This window comes from Dendrobates tinctorius, unplaced genomic scaffold (genome assembly GCF_039654945.1).
Source record: "Dendrobates tinctorius isolate UK_male_01 unplaced genomic scaffold, ASM3965494v1 ptg000464l, whole genome shotgun sequence".
In the NCBI taxonomy this organism is placed as follows: Eukaryota; Metazoa; Chordata; class Amphibia; order Anura; family Dendrobatidae; genus Dendrobates; species Dendrobates tinctorius.
In genome coordinates, this window is record NW_027362126.1 from 1404866 (window position 1) to 1432361 (window position 27496).

Consider the following 27496-nt stretch of genomic DNA (forward strand, 5'->3'; position numbering starts at 1 on the left):
GTCGACTCACCCCCCTTTGCTGGTATGCATGGTCCTCTCACACCCCAATCCTGGTATGTATGCTCACCGTCACCCCTCTTTCCTGGTATGTATGGTCACCTCACCCCCCAATCCTGGTATGCATGGTATCCTCACCCCCCTTTCCTGGTATGCATGGTCCCCTCACCCCCCTTTCCTGGTATGCATGGTCCCCTCACCCCCCTTTCCTGGTATGCATGGTCCCCTCACCCCCCTTTCTTGGTATGCATGGTCCCCTCACCCCCCTTTCTTGGTATGCATGGTCCCCTCACCCCCCTTTCTTGGTATGCATGGTCCCCTCACCCCCCTTTCTTGGTATGCATGGTCCCCTCACCCCCCTTTCTTGGTATGCATGGTCCCCTCACCCCCCTTTCTTGGTATGCATGGTCCCCTCACCCCCCTTTCTTGGTATGCATGGTCCCCTCACCCCCCTTTCTTGGTATGCATGGTCCTCTCACACCCCTTTCTTGGTATGCATGGTCCTCTCACACCCCAATCCTGGTATGTATGCTCACCGTCACCCCCCTTTCCTAGTATGTATGGTATCCTCACCCCCCCCAATCCTGGTATGCATGGTCCCCTCACCCCCCTTTCCTGGTATGCATGGTCCCCTCACCCCCCTTTCCTGATATGCATGGTCCTCTTACCCCCCTTTTTGGGTATGCATGGTCCCCTCACCCCCCAGTCCTGGTATGCATGGTCCCCTCACCCCCCAGTCCTGGTATGCATGGTCCCCTCACCCCCCAGTCCTGATATGCATGATCCCCTCACCCCCAATCCTAATATGCATGATCCCCTCACCCCCCTTTCCTGGTATGCATGGTCCCCTCACCCCGATTTGCTGGTATGCATGGTCCTCACACCCCAATCCTGGTATCTATGCTCACCATCACCCCCCCAATCCTGGTATGCATGGTCCCCTCACCCCCCCAATCCTGGTATGCATGGTCCCCTCACCCCCCCAATCCTGGTATGCATGGTCCCCTCACCCCCCCAATCCTGGTATGCATGGTCCCCTCACCCCCCCAATCCTGGTATGCATGGTCCCCTCACCCCCCCCAATCCTGGTATGCATGGTCCCCTCACCCCCTCCAATCCTGGTATGCATGGTCCCCTCACCCCCTCCAATCCTGGTATGCATGGTCCCCTCACCCCCTCCAATCCTGGTATGCATGGTCCCCTCACCCCCCCCCCCCAATCCTGGTATGCATGGTCCCCTCACCCCCCCCCCCCAATCCTGGTATGCATGGTCCCCTCACCCCCCCCCCCAATCCTGGTAAGCATGGTGCCCTCACCCCTCCAATCCTGGTATGCATGGTCCCCTCACCCCCCCCAATCCTGGTATGCATGGTCCCCTCACCCCCCCAATCCTGGTATGCATGGTCCCCTCACCCCCCCCAATCCTGGTATGCATGGTCCCCTCACCCCCCAATCCTGGTATGCATGGTCCCCTCACCCCCCTTTCCGTGTAGCCGCGACCTATCAGTCAGGGCTGTGGAGTCGGTAAGCCACAGTTGCGACTCCGACTCCTGGATTTTATCAGGCTCCGACTCCGGCTCCGGCTCCTTCATAAATGGCCAATTCATAACAACAAATTTACTGTTGTAAAATATGAAACATCGTGCTTATTCAGTTTCTCACCATCATATAAGTAATCAGACCACTTAGAGCAAAAACTACATTTATTAGAATACAATTAGAATATAGCAAATAACTTTTAGAAACTTTTCTAAACTGTAAGTAAATATGCAATAAACACTTTTATGCAGTTAATAAGAAGAAATCTATAAATTTGTCCTCAGAACAAGTATTGCCTCTGTCAGATCCTCCTTCATGGATGCCCTCAAATCTGATCTAATTATTCTGAGAGCAGAGAACAACCTCTCTACACTAACTTGTGTTGGTGGCAAAGCAGTAACCACTCGGGCAACATCTCTGACAATGTCAGGATACAGAGGAATCGCTTGTTGCACTGTTATTTTTGATGAACGGTCAAATTTCTCAATTTCTTTTAGTGCACATGAAAAATTCTGCTGCAATGTCCTGGCTGTGTTCCTTGATGGGGATGACTCTTCTTCTATGCGGGAACGCTTTGCACGGTCCTTGTGATCCAAATATTTTTCGAAATTAAATTCTTCATCAGTTGATGATGAGGGTGAAGATGTGGCAGGACGACCAAATTCTTCTTGTTCCTCCTGACTGTTCTGCAACCCTTTCATCCTTACTGCTATTTCAAACAGCTTCTTTTCCTTTACTTAGCTGTTGATCATCTAGAAGAATCCGATGCATTGGGTCTACATAAACAGCTGCCAAAAGAATGTTATTTTGTAATAGTAGCTCCTCTCTCCGTTTCATTGATGTAGCAATGCCACTTGCAATTAACCCTCCTCTTTGGGACAGGCGAAACATCAGGTTCTTCCACTCCTTTAAGAAAATACCTGGAGTTAAGTCCTCTGCTTGTAATTTTTTAGTCACTGTAAATGGGTGCTCTAGCAATTTTTCCAGCTCAGTCACCTGATTCCACTGACTTTCATTTAGCGTCAGTTGAGTGTTAGCCATGTCTACAAGATAGGTTTTCAGTTCAACCAAGCGCTGAATCATTAAGTACTGCCCCATCGTGTGGCTTGATCAATAATTGCCCCTTTTCCAGCACGTCTCTTCAAAATTGAGTCAACTTTAGGGGTTCTGGCAACAGTAGCCAATTTTCTCACCTTGCCAATCAGTGCAGCAGCATGTCCTTCTTGCAGACTGTCTCTTATAGCCAGCTGTAGCGTATGCACAACACAGCGCATGTGATGAATGAAAGAACATATTGACACAGTTTCAACAAGATCATCTAAACTATCATGTTGCTGTTCATCTGAAGCAACTTCAGTTTGCTCCTCAGTTACAATACTGTGTTCCTCTATTTCAACCATTTCTGTGTCTGTGGACCCAGAATGTTCTTCTAGCTGCTGGTCACCATCATTACTCATTCATTAGCTTAATAGTACTTATCATATTTGAAGCATTGTCAGTTACGACAGAACTTGCTCTTTTTTAAGTTCATAGTCTTGCAGAACCTTTTCCACCAAGACCTGGAGAAACTCACTGGTGTGATGAGCTTTGGTGTCTTTTACTGCCAATGTCTTGGTAACTATTTCATTTTTGTCACAAACAAATCGGACATTGATGGCAAAATAGTTCACTCTGTGACGTGTGCAGGCATCCATTTTAAGAAACAGAAAGCGTCCCTTGAGAGTTTTTTTTAAGTTCTTCCTTTTGTTTAAAAGCTTCTTCGATTACTAATTTTCTAATACTCTCTCTCTCCAGAGAAACACCAAGCTTGCGGGCCATTTCCCCATTCAGACACACAAAAGCTGGTCGTGAAAATAATGAAATAGGCACACTATCCTTTACAACAAGCTCTATGATCTGTTTTTTAAATGTATCTACTGTCATTGTCACAGTAACTTTGTCACTGACAAAATATCTTGCAACTGATGGCTGCAAAGTTCTCTGCTCCTTTGTTTGGCTGGAAGAGCTGGGCACTGGTTCATTGGTTTGGATGCAGTCTTTCTCATCCACTGCTTTCAGTACTACTGGATGAAAGCGCTGTAAATGTCTCTTTAGATTAGAAGCTCTGGTAGGAGCATTTTTATCTTTGCCTGAATATGCACTCATCTTGGCTTCACAGCATTTGTTTTCATCTGGATCATTTGTTATACACTGACAGACATAATGTTTTCTATCTTGAGTGATGGTGAAATGTTCAAATACAGCTGATTTAATGTGATGCTTCTTTGACATTCTCAGGTTTTTAATTCTGCATTCACAATCCAAATGACAATTGTTTTTCCTAAAAACAATTGTACAAAATTATTGCCAGGTCGTACAACTGATATAGTGGTCAGTAATACTGTTATTATTCCTCATGTACTCACAGTTAACTGATGCAAAGTTTGTTGAAAGGATAATACTTCTTACAGTCTTCCTCTTCTGAGTAGCAGGCAGCTGTGAGATGCTTGGAAGGCGCACACCTAGTATGATCTAGTCTAGAGGAGGAGCTTTACTACTAAGAATTTGCAACACATTTTCACTTTCAGTTTCATACATTGTAAGTAGGGGGGTTGGGGCAGCATGAGGTTAACCAAGTATAAGATTAGATAAGGGCAGTGGAGAACAGTGACACACAAGAAGTAAGAAATGTCTCTATCTCCAGCAGAACTGCTTATCACTGTTGTTCATAGTTTGATAGAACATATATATTTGAGTAACATTTATAAAATTCATATGAAAGTTCAATTATGAAATATTAATACATTTTTTTTAAAGCTGGAGTTGGTACATTTCTACCGACTCCGACTCCAACCAAAACTGACTCCGACTCCGACTCCACGACTCCGACTCCACAGCCCTGCTATCAGTGCCGCGTCCCTGTACAAAAATATTAAAAAATTTTAAAAGTTACTCTCACCTTCAGACTGCCTCCTGTCTTCTTTCCACGCGCCCGGCCTCGTGTTCCCAGTAATGCTTTGCGGCTTAGACCGCTGATGACGTCGGTCTTCTTTCTCGCTCTCGCGAGAGTGAAGTCATCAGCGGTCTAAGCCGCAAAGCATTACTGGGAACGCGAGGCCGGGCGCGTGGAAAGAAGACATGAGGCCGTCTGAAGGTGAGAGTAACTTTTATTTTAATTCTCTTTTTTACAGATTAAGGCCTGCGCCTGCCGCTGATTGGTCGCGGCCTGGCGGCCGTGACCAGTCAGCGGCAGGCGCAACTTACTGTTACTAACAGCCGCGCCTGTCGCTGATTGGTTGCGGCCTGGCGGCCGCGACCAATCAGCGCCCCACGATTTCGGTTACAGACACACGATAAGGTGTGTGTGTATATAATATATATATATATATATATATATATATATATATATATATATATATATATATATATATATATATATATATTATGTCACAAATCAGCAAATATCGAGCACGTCGGGGAGACAGCCTTGTCTCCGGCTCCCCAACCAACCCCCTTTCCTTCTCTGTCCTCTCCAGCCTACCCCCCTCTCTCATACTTGGCCTGACTCCCTTTTCTTGTTCCCTTGTCCCGCATCCCCCTCTCACCACCATCCTGGCCACCCTTTGTCCTTTGCAGCCCCCCCCCCCCCCGTTCCCTCAGTTCAGCCCGCCCCCCCTCGTTTCCTCAGGCCGTCCCGCCCCCCCCTTGTTTCCTCAGGCTGTCCCGTCTCCTAATCACCACCCTGCAGCTCCTCTTTCCTTATCCTTTGCAGTCCTCGCCGGCCTGCCGCCCCCACTCATCACCATCGTGGCCGGTGCTCTCCCCTTGTCCTTTGCAGCCCCCCTCACTTTGTCCTCTCCAGCCTGCCGCCCCCTCTCATCACGGTCCTCTCCCCTTGTCCTTTGCAGCTCCCCTCCCTTTGTCCTCTCCGGCCCGCCGATCCCCCCGTCTTTCCCAGCTGCAGCCGTCCTCGCCCACTGCCCCTCCACCATCTCTCACCCGTGTACCGGCCTCTTCACAGATGGGAAGCCGATGCTGCGCCAGGGCGACACTGGTGACTGGATTGGAACATTTCTTGGCCACAAGGGGGCAGTGTGGGGGGCCACTCTCAATAAGGATGCAACCAAAGCCGCCACGGGGGCGGCCGACTTCACAGCGTAAGTAGCGGTTCAGTGGCTGATATCAGAAAACAATGGCCTGTGGTGGAGCCGGTGTTGCTGCAGTCAGTGACCGCTATGTTTCTCTCTCCAGTAAGGTGTGGGACGCAGTGACGGGAGACGAACTCGTCACACTGGCGCATAAGCACATTGTGAAGAGCGTGGACTTCACTCAGGTGAGTGCAAGGGCGTAGGAGGGGCAGCCTCTAAATCCAACATGGCCCCCCTTAACTCTGTGATCAAGAGGGGCAGCACCCAAAATCAGAAGGGCCTGTGGATCTCCAGCGTGCACAGGGTGCATAGTCCTGAAGGGTCAGTGTACAAGTGACTGTGGACTCGAGGAGGTGCTGGTGAGTTAGACTAAGTTCACACTTGCGTACCGGGGCTCTGCTCACGGCTGTGTACTTCCTCCCTGAATCTCCGTCCACTTCCGTTTAGGTCCACCTACTTCTGCATGCGTCTTGCGTACCTATCTTTAACATTGGGTGCGCAGGACATGCGAATGTATGCGGATGCGCCGCAACTTGTTGCGTTCCCATGCGGTCGGCAGAACGCTGGTACGCAAATGTGGATTTAGCCTTAGAGAGAACATGTGCGCTTCACCCTCATGAGGCAAGATTGCATTGTGCAGCGTCACCTGTGGGTGTGACTCCTTCATTGCTGGGTGTGACGCTGCAGACGGGGGGCAGGTCAGGGGTGAGGGTGCAGGAGGACTGGAATGGCTGTCCAGAGGGGACAGGGATGAGAGGGGCGTCGGTCACTCAGAGGACAGGGACGATAGGGACGGCTGTCCAGAGAGGACGGGCTCGAAAAGGACAACAGGAAGCGGTGGTCATGGAGAGGACGGGGACGAGAGGGACGGCTGTCAGGATGGGTACAAGAGAGGCAGCGGTCACGGAGAGGACAGGGACGAAAGGGGTGGCGGTCACAGGATGGGGGACGGCGGTCACAGGGAACGAGGGGGACGGCAGTCACGGAGGGGACGGGGACAAGAGGGTCGACTGTCCGGAGAGGACGGGGACGAGAGGGACGACTGTCCAGAGAGGACGCGGACGAGAGAGGCGGCGTTCACGGAGAGGATGGGGACTAGAGAGTGGCGGCGGGCCGGAAAGGCTGCACTGTCGCCTGTGGGTCATATCCTTTCATTGGTGGTCGAGACCCCGCAGATAGGTGGGGGGCAGGTGAGAGAACCTCTGTCGGTTCACGGTCAGGGAGGAGTGGCGGGATCGAAGTATCTTACTCTTGAAAGTGATAAGCCATTGGGTGGCCACCGCCACTAAAGAAAATCGGAACAGCTCGCCACATTGTACAGTAAGTAAACTGCAGGGGTTGTCTGAGGAAGCCCCTCTACTCCGTCCGTCTCACTGTGTGATGTCATGCTGGTGAACTCATCGTCCTCCTTATTTTTCAGGACAGTAATCATCTGCTGACAGGAGGCCAAGACAAGCTGCTGCGTATCTACGACCTGAGCAAACCAGAGGCTGGTATGTATGGTTATACGGTGCAGCCTGTTGTGCGGTGTCCAGTCAGTGTGACAACGTGCCGCAGCGGCAGTGCTCCCGGTCAATGTGACATTGCATCAGTGTAGTGTACAGGTAATACAGTGATCACCGGTGACATTATACACAGGAGCCCTGTATATAGTGTATAGTGTACAGGTAATACAGGGATCACCAGTGACATTATACACAGGAGCTCTGTATGTAGTGTATAGTTTACAGGTAATACAGTGATCACCAGTGACATTATACACAGGAGCTCTGTATATAGTGTCAGTGTACAGGTAATAGTGATCACCAGTGACATTATACACAGGAGCTCTGTATATAGTGTATAGTGTACAGGTAATACAGTGATCACCAGTGACATTGTACACAGGAGCTCTGTATGTAGTGTATAGTTTACAGGTAATACAGTGATCACCAGTGACATTGTACACAGGAGCTCTGTATGTAGTGTATAGTTTACAGGTAATACAGTGATCACCAGTGACATTATACACAGGAGATCTGTATTTAGTGTCAGTGTACAGGTAATACAGGGATAACCAGTGACATTATACACAGGAGCTCAGTATATAGTGTACAGGTAATGCAGTGATCACCAGTGACATTATACACAGCAGCTCTGTATATAGTGTACAGGTAATACAGTGATCACCAGTGACATTATACACAGGAGCTCTGTATATAGTGTCAGTGTACAGGTAATAGTGATCACCAGTGACATTATACACAGGTGTTCTGTATATAGTGTCAGTGTACAGGTAATACAGTGATCACCAGTGACATTATACACAGGAGCTCTGTATATAGTGTACAGGTAATAGTGATCACCAGTGACATTATACACAGGAGCTCTGTATATAGTGTATACTGTACAGATAATACAGTGATCATGAGTGACATTATACACAGGAGCTCTGCATATAGTGTATAGTTTACAGGTAATACAGTGATCACCAGTGACATTATACACAGGAGCTCTCTATATAGTGTACAGGTAATAGTGATCACCAGTGACATTATACACAGGAGCTCTGTATATAGTGTCAGTGTATAGGTAATACAGTGATCACCAGTGACATTATACACAGGAGCGCTGTATATAGTGTATAGTGTACAGGTAATACGGGGATCACCAGTGACATTATACACAGGAGCTCTCTATATAGTGTACAGGTAATAGTGATCACCAGTGACATTATACACAGGAGCTCTGTATATAGTGTCAGTGTATAGGTAATACAGTGATCACCAGTGACATTATACACAGGAGCTCTGTATATAGTGTATAGTGTACAGGTAATACAGTGATCACCAGTGACATTATACACAGGAGCTCTGTATATAGTGTCAGTGTATAGGTAATACAGTGATCACCAGTGACATTATACACAGGAGCTCTGTATATAGTGTCAGTGTACAGGTAATACAGTGATCACCAGTGACATTATACACAGGAGCTCTCTATATAGTGTACAGGTAATACAGGGGTCACCAGTGACATTATACACAGGAGCTCTGTATATAGTGTCAGTGTATAGGTAATACAGTGATCACCAGTGACATTATACACAGGAGCTCTGTATATAGTGTATAGTGTACAGGTAATAGTGATCACCAGTGACATTATACACAGGAGCTCTGTATATAGTGTCAGTGTATAGGTAATCCAGTGATCACCAGTGACATTATACACAGGAGCTCTGTATATAGTGTCAGTGTATAGGTAATACAGTGATCACCAGTGACATTATACACAGGAGCTCTGTATATAGTGTATAGTGTACAGGTAATAGTGATCACCAGTGACATTATACACAGGAGCTCTGTATATAGTGTCAGTGTATAGGTAATCCAGTGATCACCAGTGACATTATACACAGGAGCTCTGTATATAGTGTCAGTGTATAGGTAATAGTGATCACCAGTGACATTATACACAGGAGCTCTGTGTATAGTGTACAGGTAATACAGCGATCACCAGTGACATTATACTCCATTTTTTAAAATTATTTAAATACAGTGGTGACTTGAACCCCACCTGCCATCCCCACAGGGAAAGTGGGAAGAGCCATCAAAGCCCTGCTCTCTGGGGTTGGCTGCGGGTTGCTATTTATAGCCTGGGGGTGCAACATCCATGGCCCCTTACCACCCTGGGAATACCAGCCCTCAGTTGTCTACTTTAGCTTGACTGGTTATCTAGAATGGTGGGGATCCCATGCTGTGTTTTTTTTTTTTTTTATTATTTATATAAATAATTAAAGCAGCATCTGGATCCCTCTATTCTTGATAACCAACCATGATAACTCTGACAGCTGAGGCCCTCAGATGTCAATTTTGTCTTTTTTTTTTTATTTAATTATAGCGCGGGCCCAGCTGATTAATACTCCGATCAGTCGCCGCCTGCTCCCTCTGTTGTCAGTGGCAGCAGGAGTAGGCTGCTGGGTGTAGTACTCCTATCAGCTGACACCTGTGACGGGAAGTAATTATTTTTACCTCCGGTCACAGCTGCGGACTCACTCTGCCATCTGACAGCGTGGGAACCACAGAAGTCTGACCGGTGGCAATGATCTTACTGCCGATCATTGTGCCACACAGTCGTGACAACATGGCAAACAGTGGATGTTCAGGCCCCTCATTCATATGATTGTGGTTCAGGTACTGTTCTCATACCCAAACTGAATTTTTTTTTTAACTGCTTGGCCAGACCCGAACATCCAGGGGTTCGCCCATTGCTAGATTTGTGCGTTTCGGCTCGGGGTTTTGCTGCACTCGGCGAGGTTGTAGTAAATGTGGTGACTCCTGGAGGATTTTCACTCTTCTCCTGTAGATCCGGAGCAGTTCGGGGGTCACACGTCAGCCATCAAGAAGGCACTGTGGTACAATGACGACAGACAGATCATCTCTGCAGCCGACGATAAGACTGTGCGGTGAGTAATGCCGGCCATATGATGAACAGGCTCCACGTACTGCGCCTTGTGCAGGAGTGCTGGTCAGGGAAAGCGCTGCAATACAAGGGGGGGTCGACAGCTTTTAAAGTGTAACTTTAGCCCCCGTCTCACATAGCGCGATTGCTGTTGCGTCACCGATTTTGTGACACATAGCGGCGATCGGGCCCCTGCTGCGATGTCGCTGATCGTGCTCGAATGTCCTGGGCCATTTTTTGGTCGCTGGTGTCCCGCTGGCCAGCATGCATCGCTGTGTTTGACAGGGACAACGACGAGCGACCTCAATACTACAGGTCTGAGAGACAGGGTCCCAACGACTGTCATATTGTTCTGTATCGTTGCTGCATCGCTGGTGGGATCTGACTGACATCACACCAGCGATCCCTACTAGGTCATATCGTTGTCGGGATCGCTGGTGCGTCGCCAAGTGTGACGGTACCCAGTGAAGTGACGTGTGCCTGCTCCATGTGACCAGCTGACTCCGGCGCCCTCCTGGCAGCTCTCCATAGATGTTTATCAGCATCTGACCCCTGCACCTGTCGAGCAGCTCTCCATAGATGTTTATCAGCAGCTGACCCTGGCTCCCTCCCGGGAACTCTCCATAGATGTTTATCAGCAACTGACCCTGGCTCCCTCCCGGCAGCTCTCCATAGATGTTTATCAGCAGCTGACCCTGGCTCCCTCCCGGCAGCTCTCCATAGATGTTTCTCAGCAGCTGACCCTGGCTCCCTCCCGGCAGCTCTCCATAGATGTTTCTCAGCAGCTGACCCTGGCTCCCTCCCGGCAGCTCTCCATAGATGTTTCTCAGCAGCTGACCCTGGCGCCCTCCTGGCAGCTCTCCATAGATGTTTATCAGCAGCGGACCCTGGCGCCCTCCCGGCAGCTCTCCATAGGTGTTTCAGCAGCTCTTACAGTAGAGGCTCCGTCGGGTCACTGCTCTTACAGTAGAGGCTCCGTCGGGTCACTGCTCTTACAGTAGAGGCTCCGTCGGGTCACTGCTCTTACAGTAGAGGCTCCGTCGGGTCACTGCTCTTATTTCCTCGCCTCCTCCCTTTTGGGTCAGCGTCTCCGCCTCCTCCTTCCTCTTGGGTCTCCGCCGCCTCCTCCTTCCTCTTGGGTCTCCGCCGCCTCCTCCTTCCTCTTGGGTCGTCTCCGCCGCCTCCTCCTTCCTCTTGGGTCGTCTCCGCCGCCTCCTCCTTCCTCTTGGGTCGTCTCCGCCGCCTCCTCCTTCCTCTTGGGTCGTCTCCGCCTCCTCCTCCTCCCTCTTGGGTCGTCTCCGCCGCCGCCGCCTCCTCCTCCCTCTTGGGTCGTCTCCGCAACCGCCTCCTCCTCCTCCTCCCTCTTGGGTCGTCTCCGCCGCCGCCTCCTCCTCCTCCCTCTTGGGTCGTCTCCGCCGCCGCCTCCTCCTCCTCCCTCTTGGGTCGTCTCCGCCGCCGCCTCCTCCTCCTCCCTCTTGGGTCGTCTCCGCCGCCGCCTCCTCCTCCTCCCTCTTGGGTCGTCTCCGCCGCCGCCTCCTCCTCCTCCCTCTTGGGTCGTCTCCGCCGCCGCCTCCTCCTCCTCCCTCTTGGGTCGTCTCCGCCGCCGCCTCCTCCTCCTCCCTCTTGGGTCGTCTCCGCCGCCGCCTCCTCCTCCTCCCTCTTGGGTCGTCTCCGCCGCCGCCTCCTCCTCCTCCCTCTTGGGTCGTCTGGGTCGTCTCCGCCGCCTCCTCCTCCTCCCTCTTGGGTCGTCTCCGCCGCCGCCGCCTCCTCCTCCTCCCTCTTGGGTCGTCTCCGCCGCCGCCTCCTCCTCCTCCCTCTTGGGTCGTCTCCGCCGCCGCCTCCTCCTCCTCCCTCTTGGGTCGTCTCCGCCGCCGCCTCCTCCTCCTCCCTCTTGGGTCGTCTCCGCCGCCGCCTCCTCCTCCTCCCTCTTGGGTCGTGGTCGGCGCCTTCTCCCTCTTTAGTCACCTCCCTGGTCGTAGTTTTCTATGTACCAGCCGCCGGCTTCTGCTGGGTGGGACCTGCTGGATCGCTCCAATGTTTGCTGGACCAGTGCTGCACTGACTACAGCTCACTGAATACCCCGGTATTCCCTGTACGCGGACTTCAAAGTGAGCATGCGGACTTTCAGAGGCAGCAGAGCTCTGTATCAGCCGTGCGCCAGCGCCTAGACCTCTTCCGTGTAGTCAGGATCTCTTCCCTTTCCCGGGTTCTCCGACCGTCGTCTTCCTCGTGTTGCATGGAATCTGCCTCCTTTCTGGATTTTCCTGGGATTTCTGTGAGTTGTAGTGGATGAAGCATTACTGTCAGGAATCCCATTTTGCAATCCCCCTTTGCAGTTCTGGTTCGGAACTTGCAGCTCTATGGCGCCCCCCTTACCCTCACGTCAGTCAGGGGATTATACCTAGGATAAGTAGTCACCAGAAAGGCTGCCTTGCCGTGTACTGGCTATCGGGCACTCTGCAGTGAGGGCGGTATGTAGATCACCAGTCCCAGGCTGGGAATACACACACAAACCTCCGGTCACTGCCAGGGTCTCCCGAATTCCCCAGAACACTTTGCTTCCACCAGTTCCTTGTTTGAGATGAAAAATCAATATCGGGTCAGGAGCCCACCCACAAGACAGCGTCATTTAGGGCGTAGTATGTGGCGGTTCGTTTATAGAGCAAGGAAAACAAAATTAGTAAAATTTATAGATTTATTCCAGAAATTATAGGCGGTGTTTACAAAAATACAAGAGACAAATAGAAAGACAGAAATAAAAGGGATTAAAATAAGAACTTGCACATCTTAACTTGCACATTAAGTTTATGCTTAGAACATACAACACTGCCCTTCACCTCTCCAAACAAACCTATTTCAACACCCTCATCACCTCACTGTCCAATAACCCGAAACGTCTCTTTGACACTTTTCATTCTCTACTCAATCCAAGAGTACAGGCCCCAACCACGGAGCTCCGAGCTGACGATCTGGCCAATTACTTCAAAGAAAAAATTGACCAGATCCGACAGGAAATTCTCCCAATCCCCTCATACCATGCACTGTCCTCCCTCCCCCACTGCATCGAACTCACTCTCTGATTTTGAACCAGTCACAGAAGAAGAAGTAAGCAGGCTCCTTGCATCTTCTCGCCCAACTACTTGCACCAGTGACCCATTTCCGTCACAGCTCCTTCAGTCCCTTTCCCCTGCTGTCACCCCTCACCTAACTAAAATATTTAACCTCTCTCTTCAGGTATCTTTCCCTCCTCATTTAAGCATGCCATCATACATCCACTACTTAAAAAACCATCCCTCGACCAAAACTGTGCCGCTAACTATAGACCTGTCTCTAATCTTCCCTTCATCTCTAAACTCCTGGAACGCCTGGTCCACTCCCGTCTTATCCGCTATCTCTCAGAAAACTCTCTTCTCGACCCTCTCCAATCCGGTTTCCGCTCTTTACACTCCACTGAAACTGCCCTCACTAAAGTCGCTAATGATCTGCTAACAGCTAAATCAAATGGTCACTACTCCATGCTAATTCTCTTGGATCTCTCTGCAGCATTCGACACTGTGGATCATCAGCTCCTCCTCACTATGTTCCGTTCCATTGGCCTCAAGGATACCGTTCTCTCCTGGTTCTCCTCCTATCTCTCTGACCGCTCCTTTACTGTATCTTTTGCCGGTTCCTCCTCCTCTCACCTTCCCCTTACTGTTGGGGTTCCTCAAGGATCGGTTCTAGGCCCCCTCCTCTTCTCCTTGTACACTGCCCCTATTGGTCAAACAATCAGTAGATTTGGTTTCCAGTACCATCTCTATGCTGACGACACCCAATTATACGCTTCTTCTCCTGACATCACGCCAGCCTTTCTAGAAAACACCGGCGATTGTCTAAACGCTGTGTCTAATATCATGTCCTCACTATATCTGAAACTGAACCTGTCAAAGACTGAACTCCTTGTGTTTCCTCCTGCTACTAATGTACCTATACCCGACATTGCCATTTCTGTGTGTGGTTCCACTATTACTCCCCAGCAACAGGCCCGCTGTCTTGGGGTCATACTTGATTCCGAGCTTTCCTTTGCCCCCCACATTCGATCACTGGCTCGCTCTTGTCATCTGCACCTCAAAAACATTTCTAGAATTCGACCTTTTCTTACCTTTGACTCTGCAAAAACTCTTACTGTTTCTCTTATTCATTCTCGTCTCGACTATTGTAACTCTCTTCTAATCGGTCTCCCTCTTACCAAACTCTCCCCTCTCCAATCTGTCTTGAATGCTGCAGCCAGGATCATATTCCTCACCAATCGTTACACCGATGCCTCTACCTTGTGCCAGTCATTACACTGGCTACCCATCCACTCCAGAATTCAGTATAAACTTATTACCCTCACTCACAAAGACCTCCATGGCTCAGCACCACCCTACATCTCCTCCCTTGTTTCAGTATACCACCCTACCCGCGCCCTCCGTTCTGCTGATGATCTGAGATTAGCTTCCTCAATAGTCAGAACCTCCCACTCCCGTCTCCAAGACTTTACACGTGCCGCGCCAATTCTTTGGAATGCACTTCCCAGGTCAATACGATTAGTCCCCAATCCCCACAATTTTAAGCGTGTCCTGAAAACGCATTTATTCAGACTGGCCTACCACCCCAACACATTAACCTAATCTATCCCTGTGTGGCAGAGCCAAAAGTTTTACCATAACCAGGTTCCCCGCATCATGTTCCCACATGCTTTATGCATCCATTAGCCCTCTGTGTCTGTACTGTTACACATTTAACACTATGGCTGGTCCATACAATCAGGGTAACTGTTACCACCCACCTTTCGTGTCTCCCTCTTTCCTCATAGACTGTAAGCTTGCGAGCAGGGCCCTCACTCCTCTTGGTATTTGTTATAATCTACTGTATGTGATTATTGTTATGCTGTAATGTCTATTGTCTGTACAAATCCCCTCTGAAATGTAAAGTGCTGCGGAATATGTCGGCGCTATAAAAATAAAATTTATTATTATTATTATCTGTCGCTGTATGACATGTCGATGGTGGGAGGGAGCGCCTTCCCCTATCTGGCACTCCGTTGTTTCTCAATGCAAGCAATGACTAGCCAGGTCTTTCCCCGGGAAGTCATTGCTTGCGTTGAGAAACATGTGATGGTGTCTCTGCGGCTTGTGTTTTGCATGTTTTTACATATTTCCCATAAGGGATGGGGGCGTTGCTCTAGAATCACTGCGTTGAGAAACGTGATGGTGTCTCCGCAGTGTTGGATGTTGATCTCCATGAGTTCATTCATCCTCATTTTTCACAGTCTTCTACTAGGCATTGCTCCTACTAGCCAGTTTCCTACTCTACACTGATGAGGGGCAATACCCCTAAACAGCTGTCTGTTATGAATATGCAAATAAAGTCAGTGAAGCCTCATTTAAGAGTCTCAAACACGGGACTAGCCAGATCTTCCTCCAGGGAAGGACCCAGCCAACTAAGGAGTGGCTCCTTTCGGAAACCACCATTACCACCATATTAAGTGGCCCTTTAAGTCAACATCCAGCTCTTTACGAGTTTACAGATATGACAAGGGAAATACCAAGGCCAGGTATCCATCCACAGACAGCTGTTTTGGGGTGTTGCCCCTCATCAGTGTGAAGTAGGATTCTGGCTAGGTGGCAGCAATGCCTAGTTAGACCAACATCACAAAACAATCACTGACCTCAGGGAGACCAGTCAAAGAAAACACTGCGGCAGCCGGCAAAGGCGCTCAATCCGTGAAATCCTAGGTGCATTGCTCCCTGGGAAATATGAATATGCAAATAAAGTCCGTGGAGCCTCATTTAAGAGTCTCAAACACGGGACTAGCCAGATCTTCCTCCAGGGAAGGCTGGGTCCTTCCCTGGAGGAAGATCTGGCTAGTCCCGTGTTTGAGACTCTTAAATGAGGCTCCACGGACTTTAGAAGAATAGAGACGTCACTTCATGTCACCATTCCGCGGCTTTGGAGACCTAAATGGGTTAAGAGAACCTTAAAAACATGGAAGGAGTTCCCAGCAAGTTGCCGTTGTGATGCTCTGATTGTGTTTTTTTTTTTAGGTGGAATTGCCTGGAAGATGTCTTCTGCATTTACCCTAACAGTTTGCTCTTGTGTCTTGTCTTTAGTCTGTGGGATAGAGCCAGCATGACCGAAGTGAAAACCCTGAACTTTAACCTGTCAGTCAGCAGCATGGAGTACGTACCGGATGGAGAGACTCTGCTCATCACATACGGGAGAACCATCGCTCTCTATCACACCTCCAGGTACAGCTGTGACCTCACCTGACAGAAGTCAGCGACTGCTAAACATGGCGACCCCCCCAGAAGAGGTGGTGTCCTCCTCCTGAATGTGGTGCCAGCTGTAGAGATGATGACAGCTGTAGAGAGGAGGTGACAGCCGCTCCTCCTGTATGGGGTGCCAGCTGTGGAGAGGAGGTGACGGTCACTCTTCCTGTATGTGGTGCTAGCTGTGGAGAGGAGGTGAAAACCGCCCCTCCTGAATGTGGTGCCAGCTGTGGAGAGGAGGCGATGGCCGCTCCTCCTGTATGTGGTGCTAGCTGTGGAGAGGAGGCGATGGCCGCTCCACCTGTATGTGGTGCTAGCTGTGGAGAGGAGGTGAAAACCGCCCCTCCTGAATGTGGTGCCAGCTGTGGAGAGGAGGCGATGGCCGCTCCTCCTGTATGTGGTGCTAGCTGTGGAGAGGAGGCGATGGCCGCTCCACCTGTATGTGGTGCTAGCTGTGGAGAGGAGGTGAAAACCGCCCCTCCTGAATGTGGTGCCAGCTGTGGAGAGGAGGTGATGGCCGCTGCTCCTGAATGTGCCAGCTGTGGAGAGGAGATGATGGCCGCTCCTCCTGAATGTGGTGCTAGCTGTGGAGAGGTGGTGACGGCCGCACCTCCTAAATGTGGTGATAGCTGTGGAGAGGTGACAGCCGCTCTTCCTGTATATGGTGCCAGCTGCGGAGAGGAGGTGACAGCTGCTTCTCTTGCATGTGGTGCTAGCTATGGAGAGGCGGTGACGGCCGCTCCTTCTGTATGTGGTGCTAGCTATGGAGAGGCAGTGACGGCCACTCCTGCATGTGGTGCCAGCTGTGGAGAGGAGGTGACGGCCGCTCCTCCTGTACATTGTGCTAGCTGTGGAGAGGTGACAGCCGCTCCTTCTAAATGTGGTGCTAGCTGTGGAGAGGAGGTGACAGCCGCTGCTCCTGTATATGGTGCCAGCTGTAGAGGTGAGGTGACAGCCGCTCCTCCTGTATGTGGTGCTAGCTGTGGAGAGGCGGTGACGGCCGCTCCTCCTGTATGTGGTGCCAGCTGTAGAGAGGAGGCGACGGCCGCTCCTTCTTTACGTGATGCTGAATGTAGAGGAGGTGACGGCCGCTCCTCCTATATGTGGTGCTAGCTGTAGAGAGGAGGCGACGGCCGCTCCTCCTGTATGTGGTGCTAGCTGTGGAGAGGTGGTGACAGCTGCTCCTCCTGTATGTGGTGCTAGCTGTGGAGAGGAGGTGACAGCCGCTCCTCCTGTATGTGGTGCTAGCTGTGGAGAGGAGGTGACAGCCGCTCCTCCTGTATGTGGTGCTAGCTGTGGAGAGGAGGTGACAGCCGCTCCTCCTGTATGTGGTGCTAGCTGTGGAGAGGAGGCGATGGCCGCTCCTCCTGTATGTGGTGCTAGCTGTAGAGAGGAGGTGACAGCCGCTCCTCCTGTATGTGGTGCCAGCTGTGGAGAGGAGGCGACGGCCGCTCCTCCTAAATGTGGTGCTAGCTGCGGAGAGGCGGTGACAGCTGCTCCTCCTGTACGTGGTGCTGGATGTAGAGAGAAGGTGACTGCCGCTTCTCCTGCACGTGGTGCTGGATGTAGAGAGAAGGTAACTGCCGCTTCTCCTGTATGTGGTGCCAGCTGTAGAGAGGAGGCGACGGCCGCCTCTCCTGTAAGTGGTAGCAGCTGTAGAGAGGAGATGACGGCCGCTCCTCCTAAATGTGCTAGCTGTGGAGAGGAGGTGACAGACACTCCTCCTGTATGTGGTGCTAGCTGTGGAGAGGAGGTGACAGCCGCTCCTCCTGTATGTGGTGTCAGCTGTAGAGAGGAGGCGACTGCCGCTCCTTCTTTACGTGCTGCTGAATGTAGAGGAGGTGGCGGCCGCACCACCTGCATGTGGTGCCAGCTGTAGAGAGGAGGCGACGGCTGCTCCTCCTAAATGTGGTGCTAGCTGTGGAGAGGAGGTGACTGCCGCTTCTCCTGTATGTGGTGCCAGCAGTAGAGGAGGCGACGGCCGCCTCTCCTGTAAGTGGTGCCAGCTGTAGAGAGGAGACGACGGCCGCTCCTCCTAAATGTGGTGCTAGCTGTGGAGAGGAGGTGACAGCTGCTCCTCCTGTATGTGGTGCCAGCTGTAGAGAGGAGGCGACAGCTGCTCCTCCTAAATGTGGTGCTAGCTGTGGAGAGGAGGTGACAGCCGCTCCCTCCTGTATGTGGTGCTGGCTGCGGAGAGGCGGTGACGACCGCTCCTCCTGTACGTGGTACTGGATGCGGAGAGAAGGTGACTGCCGCTTCTCCTGCACGTGGTGCTGGATGTAGAGAGAAGGTGACTGCCGCTTCCCCTGTACGTGGTGCTGGATGTAGAAAGTAGGTGACAACCGCTCCTCCTGTACGTGGTGCTGAATGTAGAAAGTAGGTGACAGCTGCTCCTCCTGTTCCTGGATGTGGAGAGAAGGTTGCGGGTGCTCCTCTTGTACGTGGTACTGGATGCGGAGAGAAGGTGACTGCCGCTTCTCCTGCACGTGGTGCTGGATGTAGAGAGAAGGTGACTGCCGCTTCTCCTGCACGTGGTGCTGGATGTAGAGAGAAGGTGACTGCCGCTCCTCCTGTAAGTGGTGCCAGCTGTAGAGAGGAGGCGACGGCCGCTCCTCCTAAATGTGGTGCTAGCTGTGGAGAGGAGGTGACAGCCGCTCCTCCTGTATGTAGTGCTAGCTGCAGAGAGGCGCTGACAACCGCTCCTCCTGTACGTGGTGCTGAACGTAGAAAGTAGGTGACAGCTGCTCCTCCTGTTCCTGGATGTGGAGAGAAGGTTGCGGGTGCTCCTCTTGTACGTGGTACTGGATGCGGAGAGAAGGTGACAGCCACTTCTCCTGCACGTGGTGCTGGATGTAGAGAGAAGGTGACTGCTGCTTCTCCTGTACGTGGTGCTGGATGTAGAGAGAAGGTGACGGACGCTCTTCTGGTACGTGGTGCTAGATGTAGAGAGGAGGTAACAGCCGCTCCTCCTCTACGTGGTGCCGGCTGTAGAGGTGACGGGCGCTCCTCCTCTACGTGGTGCCGGCTGTAGAGGTGACGGGCGCTCCTCCTCTACATGGTGCCGGCTGTAGAGGTGACGGGCGCTCCTCCTCGACGTGGTGCCGGCTGTAGAGGTGATGGGCGCTCCTCCTCTACGTGGTGCCAGCTATAGAGGTGAGAGGCGCTCCTCCACGTAATGCCGGCCGTAGAGAGCATGTGACGTCAGCTCCACTACGTGGTGCCGGCTGTTGAGGTGACAGGCGCTCCTCCTCTACATGGTGTCTACTGTAGAGCGCATGTGACGGCGGCTCTTGTATGTGATGCCGCTACTTCTGCGCTCATTACTATCACATACTATGACATTTGGGCATGCCCTGCTCGGACGACGTCTGGATAATGACTGACTGAGCTCTCCTGTGGTGCCACCAGACTACTCCGCCTTACAGATCCTGTGGCCCCTTGTGATAGTAATTTTTATCTTCTCTTTCCAGCCTGGAGCTGATCAAGTCATTTGAGGCACCAGCTCCCATCAACTCTGCTTCTCTCCACCCCGAAAAGGACTGTATTGTGGCCGGAGGCGATGACTTCAAGCTGTATAAATATGACTACACCACAGGGGAGGAGCTCGGTGAGGAATCATACCTGGCGGCCTCCCCTTGCTGAGGCTGCAGCCTCCCTTTCCATGTTCTTGTCATCCTGTCTCTTATTTCCTTTGGTAGAATCCTACAAAGGCCATTTTGGTCCGGTCCATTGTGTCCGCTTCAGTCCAGACGGCGAGCTTTATGCCAGTGGCTCTGAGGACGGCACGCTACGGCTGTGGCAGACGGCAGTGGGGAAGACGTACGGCCTGTGGAAGTGTGTTCTGCCCGGTATGAGGGTGGGGAAGGGTGTGCCCAGGTTTCACTATTGGGAGATTTGGGGGGCAATTTCCCTCCAGATGCCGTCCCTCCCTGTACCTGCGGTGTGGGGGATGGTTACTGGGAAGGGGACGTTTCTGATGGTGACTGCATTGTCTCTTTGAGTAGATGAGCTGATCTCTGAGAACTCGGACGTCATTTACAACGTCTCGTCTGAGGTGAAAGCTTGAGCACTCCGGTCTTCACGTGTTGAGACTCGATGAACATCCAGTTCCCGTGAAGAGTCCTCCTTCCACGGCGACGGCACAACTTCTGGGACGATGGCGCAGGAGGGACCTGGCAGCGCATGTTGTGACGGGACACCAGTGACGTGTGTGACGACGGATGGAAATCATTGTGTGGTGGGAGGGTCTGATCATGGAGGGTCCGATCTCCTGCCCCCGACCACTGTTATATCATCTGCTTCTCTGTATTTACATAATGCTCTCTGTTCTCTGAATAAACCCTGTACAGAGTCTGGGGTGTCCAATGTGTGTGTCGGCGCTACCTAGTGTCAGGGTGTGGGGTTGTGCTACGTAGAGTCAGCGTGCAGGTGTGCGGCTGTGCCACATAGCATGCGTGGTGTGCGGTGGCGGCACCATCACAGTTTGTGTGTGTGTGCTTGCCCACGGTGACACCACCTACAGTCAGTGTCCAGGGTGGGTGGGGCCCTCTACCCTTGTCAGAGGGCCACTGCCTCGCCTCAGTCCTCTGTATCTGTACTATATACACCATAGTGGCTCAGTGCTTAGCACTGTACTGTGTGTAGGCCAGCATGGCGGCTCAGTGCTTAGCACTGTACTGTGTGTAGGCCAGCATGGCGGCTCAGTGCTTGGCACTGTACTGTGTGTAGGCCAGCATGGCAGCTCAGTGCTTGGCACTGTACTGTGTGTAGGCCAGCATGGCGGCTCAGTGCTTGGCACTGTACTGTGTGTAGGCCAGCATGGCGGCTCAGTGCTTGGCACTGTACTGTGTGTAGGCCAGCATGGCGGCTCAGTGCTTGGCACTGTACTGTGTGTAGGCCAGCATGGCGGCTCAGTGCTTGGCACGCTGTACTGTGTGTAGGCCAGCATGGCGGCTCAGTGCTTGGCACGCTGTACTGTGTGTAGGCCAGCATGGCGGCTCAGTGCTTGGCACGCTGTACTGTGTGTAGGCCAGCATGGCGGCTCAGTGCTTGGCACGCTGTACTGTGTGTAGGCCAGCATGGCGGCTCAGTGCTTGGCACGCTGTACTGTGTGTAGGCCAGCATGGCGGCTCAGTGCTTGGCACGCTGTACTGTGTGTAGGCCAGCATGGCGGCTCAGTGCTTGGCACGCTGTACTGTGTGTAGGCCAGCATGGCGGCTCAGTGCTTGGCACGCTGTACTGTGTGTAGGCCAGCATGGCGGCTCAGTGCTTGGCACGCTGTACTGTGTGTAGGCCAGCATGGTGGCTCAGTGCTTGGCACGCTGTACTGTGTATAGGCCAGCATGGCGGCTCAGTGCTTGGCACGCTGTACTATGTGTAGGCCAGCATGGTGGCTCACTGCTTGGCACGCTGTACTATTTGTAGGCCAGCATGGCGGCTCACTGCTTGGCACGCTGTACTATTTGTAGGCCAGCATGGCGGCTCACTGCTTGGCGTGCTGTACTATTTGTAGGCCAGCATGGCGGCTCACTGCTTGGCACGCTGTACTATTTGTAGGCCAGCATGGCGGCTCACTGCTTGGCACGCTGTACTATTTGTAGGCCAGCATGGCGGCTCACTGCTTGGCACGCTGTACTATTTGTAGGCCAGCATGGCGGCTCACTGCTTGGCACGCTGTACTATGTGTACTCTGCTCAAAAAAATAAAAAGAACACTTAAACACCACAATGTAACTCCAAGTCAGTCACACTCCTATGACATCAATCTGTCCAGATATGAAGCAACGCTGATTGTGAATCAGGTTCTGCTATTGTGTAAATGGAACAGACAATAGGTAGGAATGATTGTCAATTAGTAAGACAACCCCTATAAAGGAGTGGTTCTGCAGGGGGTGAGCACAGACCATTTCTCTGTTCTCATCCTTTTTGGCTGTTTTGGTCACTTTTGCAGTTTGTCATTGCTCTCACCTCTAGATGTGGTACTGTACAATAGCATGAGGTGGTGTCTACAACCCACAGCAGTTGCTCAGTTAGTGCATCTCATCCAGGATGGTAAATCAATGCGAGCTGAGGGGAGAAGTGTAGCTGTGTCTGTTAGCACATTGCCCAGAGCAGGGACCATGAGACAGGCCAGTATACCAAGAGATGTGGCGGTGGCCATAGGAGGGCAACAACCCAGCAGCAGGACCACTACCTCCTTTGTGCAAGGAGGAGCAGTGCCAGAGCCCTGCAAAATGACATCCAGTAAGCCACTACATCCATGTGTCTGCTGCAAGTGTCAGAAACAAAACTCGTGAGGGTGGTATGAGGGCCCGATGTCAACAAGTGCATGTTGTGCTTACAGATTGGCATTTACATCAAGATTGGCAGATTCGACATTAGCACCCTGTGCTCTTCACGGATGAGAGCACATATCACAGACGTGAAATAGTCTGGAGATGCCGTGGAGAACGTTCTGCTGCCTGCAACTTCCTCCAGCATGACCAGTTTGGCAGAGGATCAGTTTGTTGAGGCACTAGCCTGAGAGATACCACATGTCACGGGGTCATTTTCCGGTATTACACGATCAACAGAGGAAGAGAACAGTGAACAAGCCCAAGACCTTTAGTCAAAAATATGAAAGGCCCATATACAATCCACCACACAGAGGATAAGAGAGTCCAGAAGCCGAACAGATCAGTAACAGGATAAAGCCCTGGGAAATGAAGAGTCCAACAATCCAGCAGAGGATAACATAGTCCATATACTCTCTCTCTGAGGTGCTGTGTTCACGTCATCGTTCCACACAGGATCTGACATTGTGTCTCACCTCACTGATATTTTAAAAGTCCCCCTCCTCATTCACAGGTCAGGGGGGGAAGGTCTTAAGGGTTCATTGTTTCACCAAGCTAGGTCAATATGTCATTAGCATATTAGCAGACAATACAGTACTGGGGGGCTGATATCAGATGGCATCAACAGCCATTCATCAATAACCAAATAACTCATCCTACAAGAGACACATGAAAATCAGTAAAATATTAATACAAACAAAATGATACCCACACACCATCTCCCACCATCACAACCTCTCCCCCCTCTTAATAAGTGAGCACGCCATGAGATCTACACAGACCTCTGGCTGCTCACTTTGCTCCACTGTTTATAGTTCCTTGTACAGTGGCTGCAATAATCATGAGCACTTGTCCTTCCATAAATTCCCGGTCCTGGTGTTCCGGTCATACCAGGTTTTTTTGACTGGACTGGGCCATTCGCTGATGTTCATCAGCCAAGGTAGCTAGCTGGGCAAGATGGTCTCTGAGCTCTAGAACGTAGGGAATGATGGGCGTTCCCGTGTCTGCGATATCTCCCTCCAATTGCTCCTTCTGAAGAGTGAGAGGCCCACAGACCTTCTGGCCTGATGTTGAGGTGCTTGAAGGGCCAGTAGTCAGGTGGCTGCTCCCACAAATTGGCACTGTAACTCCCCAATGTCATTTCCAGGGAGGATATCTGCAGGAAGTCCTCCCATAACTCCAATCCAACACAGTTTTTCTCCAAAACCATAATCCAAACGCACCAAAGCTCGCTGTATATATTTGCAATGGGAATTCCCGGACCCGGGTGAATTGCCTTGGGTCGAACCACACGGGGGTCAGCGATAGTCAAGAATGCCCCCGTGTCTCTAAATCCTGACACTTTTTATCCATCAATTAAGAGTTCCTGCTGGTGGCGTTGCCTTTGCTCTGTATTTCTGAGGGACAAAGGCCGGAGTCCGTACACTCCTGGAGGGGTATCTATGGTGCTCGGGTCGGTGGTCCTCTCGGGTGGGGGTAAGTTCTTTAGGCAGGATGGAGTGCACAAGATGCACTAGACGAGGTGGGGCTCTCCAAATCCTTGAGGAACAACTGGATTGCAAATGTCCAGGTTGCCCACACCCATAACACCTCCTCTCTGTGATACCCCCAGGTCGTGGTCGGAACTGTTGGGGCCCAGGATTGTGAGGTGTGATTGTCATCGGCCTGTGACTGGGTGGAAGGGCGGATATTGGCTGAAGGGGCCGGGGAGAGGGAGCAGGCTGTGGGTTATTATCCAGAAGCCTCCTCCATTGCGGCCGGATAGTAAGTGCTTCATCGGCCAGGGCTGCAGCTCTATCCACGGTACACGGCGTGCGCTCCCAGACCCATTCCCGTACCTCTGCAGGGCACTTGGCAAGAAATTGTTCTATAAGGAACGCCTGTATAACATCTTCCACAGTAAAGGCGTTTTCTGCTGCCAGCCATCTCCGACATGCCTGGGACATCTTATGTGCATACATCCTAAACGATCCACCCGTGGTGCATGGGAGGTCTCGGAACTTGGCCCTATATGAGTCTGGGGTGATAGCATGGTAATCCAGGATAGTCCGCTTTACAATGTTATAATCCCGATTCCGCAGTGCATCAATGGTTCGGTAAGCCTCCGCCAAGCTTCCGTTCAGGAGTCCCACTAACAAATGCATCCAGCCAGAGTGGGGCACCTCCATCACAGCACACTGCTGCTCAAAGTCCTTGAAGAACCCCTCCAAATCTCCAGAAGCCTCATCAAATGGCTTAAACTCTGTCCGGGTGATCCGTACAGGCTCCCGGATCGTTGGGGTTACACTCCACATTGCATTACTCCCTCTTTCAAGCTCCATTGCGTCTTGTCTCTGCTGTGCCCAGCGGGCAGCCTCCTCCTTGTACTCCTGAGAAACGCCGGGGCCCAGAACCGCCATCTCTTCTTCGTACCACACCAACCACTGGCTTTTTGGGGTGGGGGTCCTCATCTCCTGAGCTTGTCCTTCAGACATATGGGAGTAGGTGGTCTGACTAGCACCCACCAGTAGGTCAATTAAGGCCTCTTTAGTAGGTCCCTGGTAGTCCAGGCCCAGGTCTCTGGCTCTCTCCTGTAAACAGCATACAGTCCAATTTCTGTACTCACTCTGTGGGTGGTTCTCCATTGGGTTACTCTCTGTTGATCCCACTGCTGCCACCAGTTGTCACTGGGTCCTTCTCCGATACTACACAGCAACAGAGCGAGGGAAGTGTGAACAATCCCAAGACCTTTATTTAGGCAAAAATACGAAAGGTCCATATACAATCCACCCCACAAAGGAGAAGATAGTCCAGAAGCCGAATGCAGTTCAGTAACAGGAGAAAAGCCCTGGGAGATGAGAGTCCAACAATCCAGCAGACAGAGGATGAGACAGTCCATATACTCTTCTCAGATGGCAACAACAGCCATTCATCAATTAACAAACAACTCATCCTACAAGAGAACACCATGAAAATCAGTAAAATATTAATACAAATACAATGATCCCCACACACCATCTCCCACCATGACTGCCATTAGGTACAGGGATGAGATCCTCAGACCCCTTGTGAGACCATATGCTGGTGCGGTCGGCCCTGGGGTCCTCCTAATGGCGGACAATGCCAGGCCTCATGTGGGTGGAGTGTGTCAGCAGTTCCTCCATGATGAAGGCATTGAAGCTATGGACTGTCCCGACCATTCTCCAGACCTGAATCCAATCGAACACATCTGGGACATCATGGCTCGTTCCGTCTACCAACGCCATGTTGCAGCACAGTTGACTGATGCTTTAATCCAGGTCTGGGACAAGATTCCTGAGAACATCTGCCTCCTCATCAGGACCATGGCCACGTGTTTTAGGGCAGCCACACACAGTACTGGGCATCATATCATCTTGAGGCATTTCCACTGAAGTTGGATCAGCCTGTAATTTGATTTTCCATCTTGATTTTGAGTATCATTCCAAATCCAGAGACCCCCATGGGATAGTCATTCTGATTGACATGGATCATTGTTACAGTTCAGTGTTCTCAACACATTCCACCATGCAATGAATAAAGATTCCATTCAGAGACATGTGGGAGGTGGGATCTGGGGCTCCCTGCACATCGGGTATCGGAAACTCGTACGACAAGCACACATGGTGGGGCAACCGCAATAAGGTGCTTCCATCACGAAGAGAAGCCATACGTCTGCACCGGAAGAGCGTGGACCCATCATCACGGTGCAGAGATGAGCACAGAGGAAGGGGGGGGGGGGAGAGGAGGACGGGGGGGGGAGAGGAGGACGGGGGAAGGGGGGGGGGAGAGGAGGACGGGGGAAGAGAGGGGGGGGACGGGGGAAGAGAGGGGGGGGACGGGGGAAGAGAGGGGGGGACGGGGGAAGAGAGGGGGGGGACGGGGGAAGAGAGGGGGGACGGGTGAAGAGAGGGGGGACGGGGGAAGAGAGGGGGGGACAGGGGAGGACGGGGGAGGAGAGGAGGAGGACGGGGGAAGAGGGGAGGAGGACGGGAGGACGGAGGAAGGGGGGAGGAGGAGAGGAGGAGGACGGGGGAAGAGGGGAGGAGGACGGGGGGGAGGAGGAGAGGAGGAGGAGGAGGACGGGGAAGAGGGGAGGAGGACGGGGGAGGAGGAGAGGAGGACGGGAGGGGAGAGGAGGACGGGGGGGGAAGAGGAGGACGGGGGGGGAAGAGGAGGAGGGGGGGGAAGAGGAGGACGGGGGGGAAGAGAGGACGACGGGGGGGAGAGAGGACGACGGGGGAAGAGAGGGGGGGACGGGGGAAGAGAGGGGGGGGACGGGGAAGAGAGGGGGGGACAGGGGAGGAGGGGGGAAGAGGGGAGGACGGGGGAGGAGAGGAGGAGGACGGGGGAAGAGGACGGGAGGACGGAGGGAGGAGGAGAGGAGGAGGAGAGGAGGAGGAGGACGGGGGAAGAGGGGAGGAGGACGGGGGGGAGGAGGAGAGGAGGAGGAGGACGGGGAAGAGGGGAGGAGGACGGGGGAGGAGGACGGGGGAGGAGGAGAGGAGGACGGGGGGGAAGAGGAGGACGGGGGGGGGAAGAGGAGGACGGGGGGGGAAGAGGAGGAGGGGGGGAAGAGGAGGACGGGGGGAAGAGAGGACGACGGGGGGGGAAGAGGAGGACGGGGGGGAAGAGAGGACGACGGGGGGGAAGAGAGGACGACGGGGGGGAGAGAGGACGACGGGGGGGAGAGAGGACGACGGGGGGGAGAGAGGACGACGGGGGGGAGAGAGGACGACGGGGGGGAGAGAGGACGACGGGGGGAGAGAGGA

General features: G+C 52.2%; 1 protein-coding gene across 1 annotated transcript in view; it reads left to right on the plus strand.

Moving 5' to 3' along the window:
• Window positions 1-20749, plus strand: part of STRAP (serine/threonine kinase receptor associated protein) — a 33661-nt gene extending 12912 nt beyond the window's left edge. The window contains exons 2-9 of the mRNA XM_073564600.1: window positions 5537-5672; window positions 5767-5848; window positions 7084-7156; window positions 10008-10107; window positions 16238-16375; window positions 19867-20003; window positions 20095-20244; window positions 20401-20749. Of these exons, the coding sequence (XP_073420701.1) occupies window positions 5537-5672; window positions 5767-5848; window positions 7084-7156; window positions 10008-10107; window positions 16238-16375; window positions 19867-20003; window positions 20095-20244; window positions 20401-20462 (878 nt within the window). The 3' untranslated portion in view covers window positions 20463-20749. The remainder of the gene's footprint in view (window positions 1-5536; window positions 5673-5766; window positions 5849-7083; window positions 7157-10007; window positions 10108-16237; window positions 16376-19866; window positions 20004-20094; window positions 20245-20400) is intronic.
• The last annotated feature ends 6747 nt before the right edge of the window (window positions 20750-27496 follow it).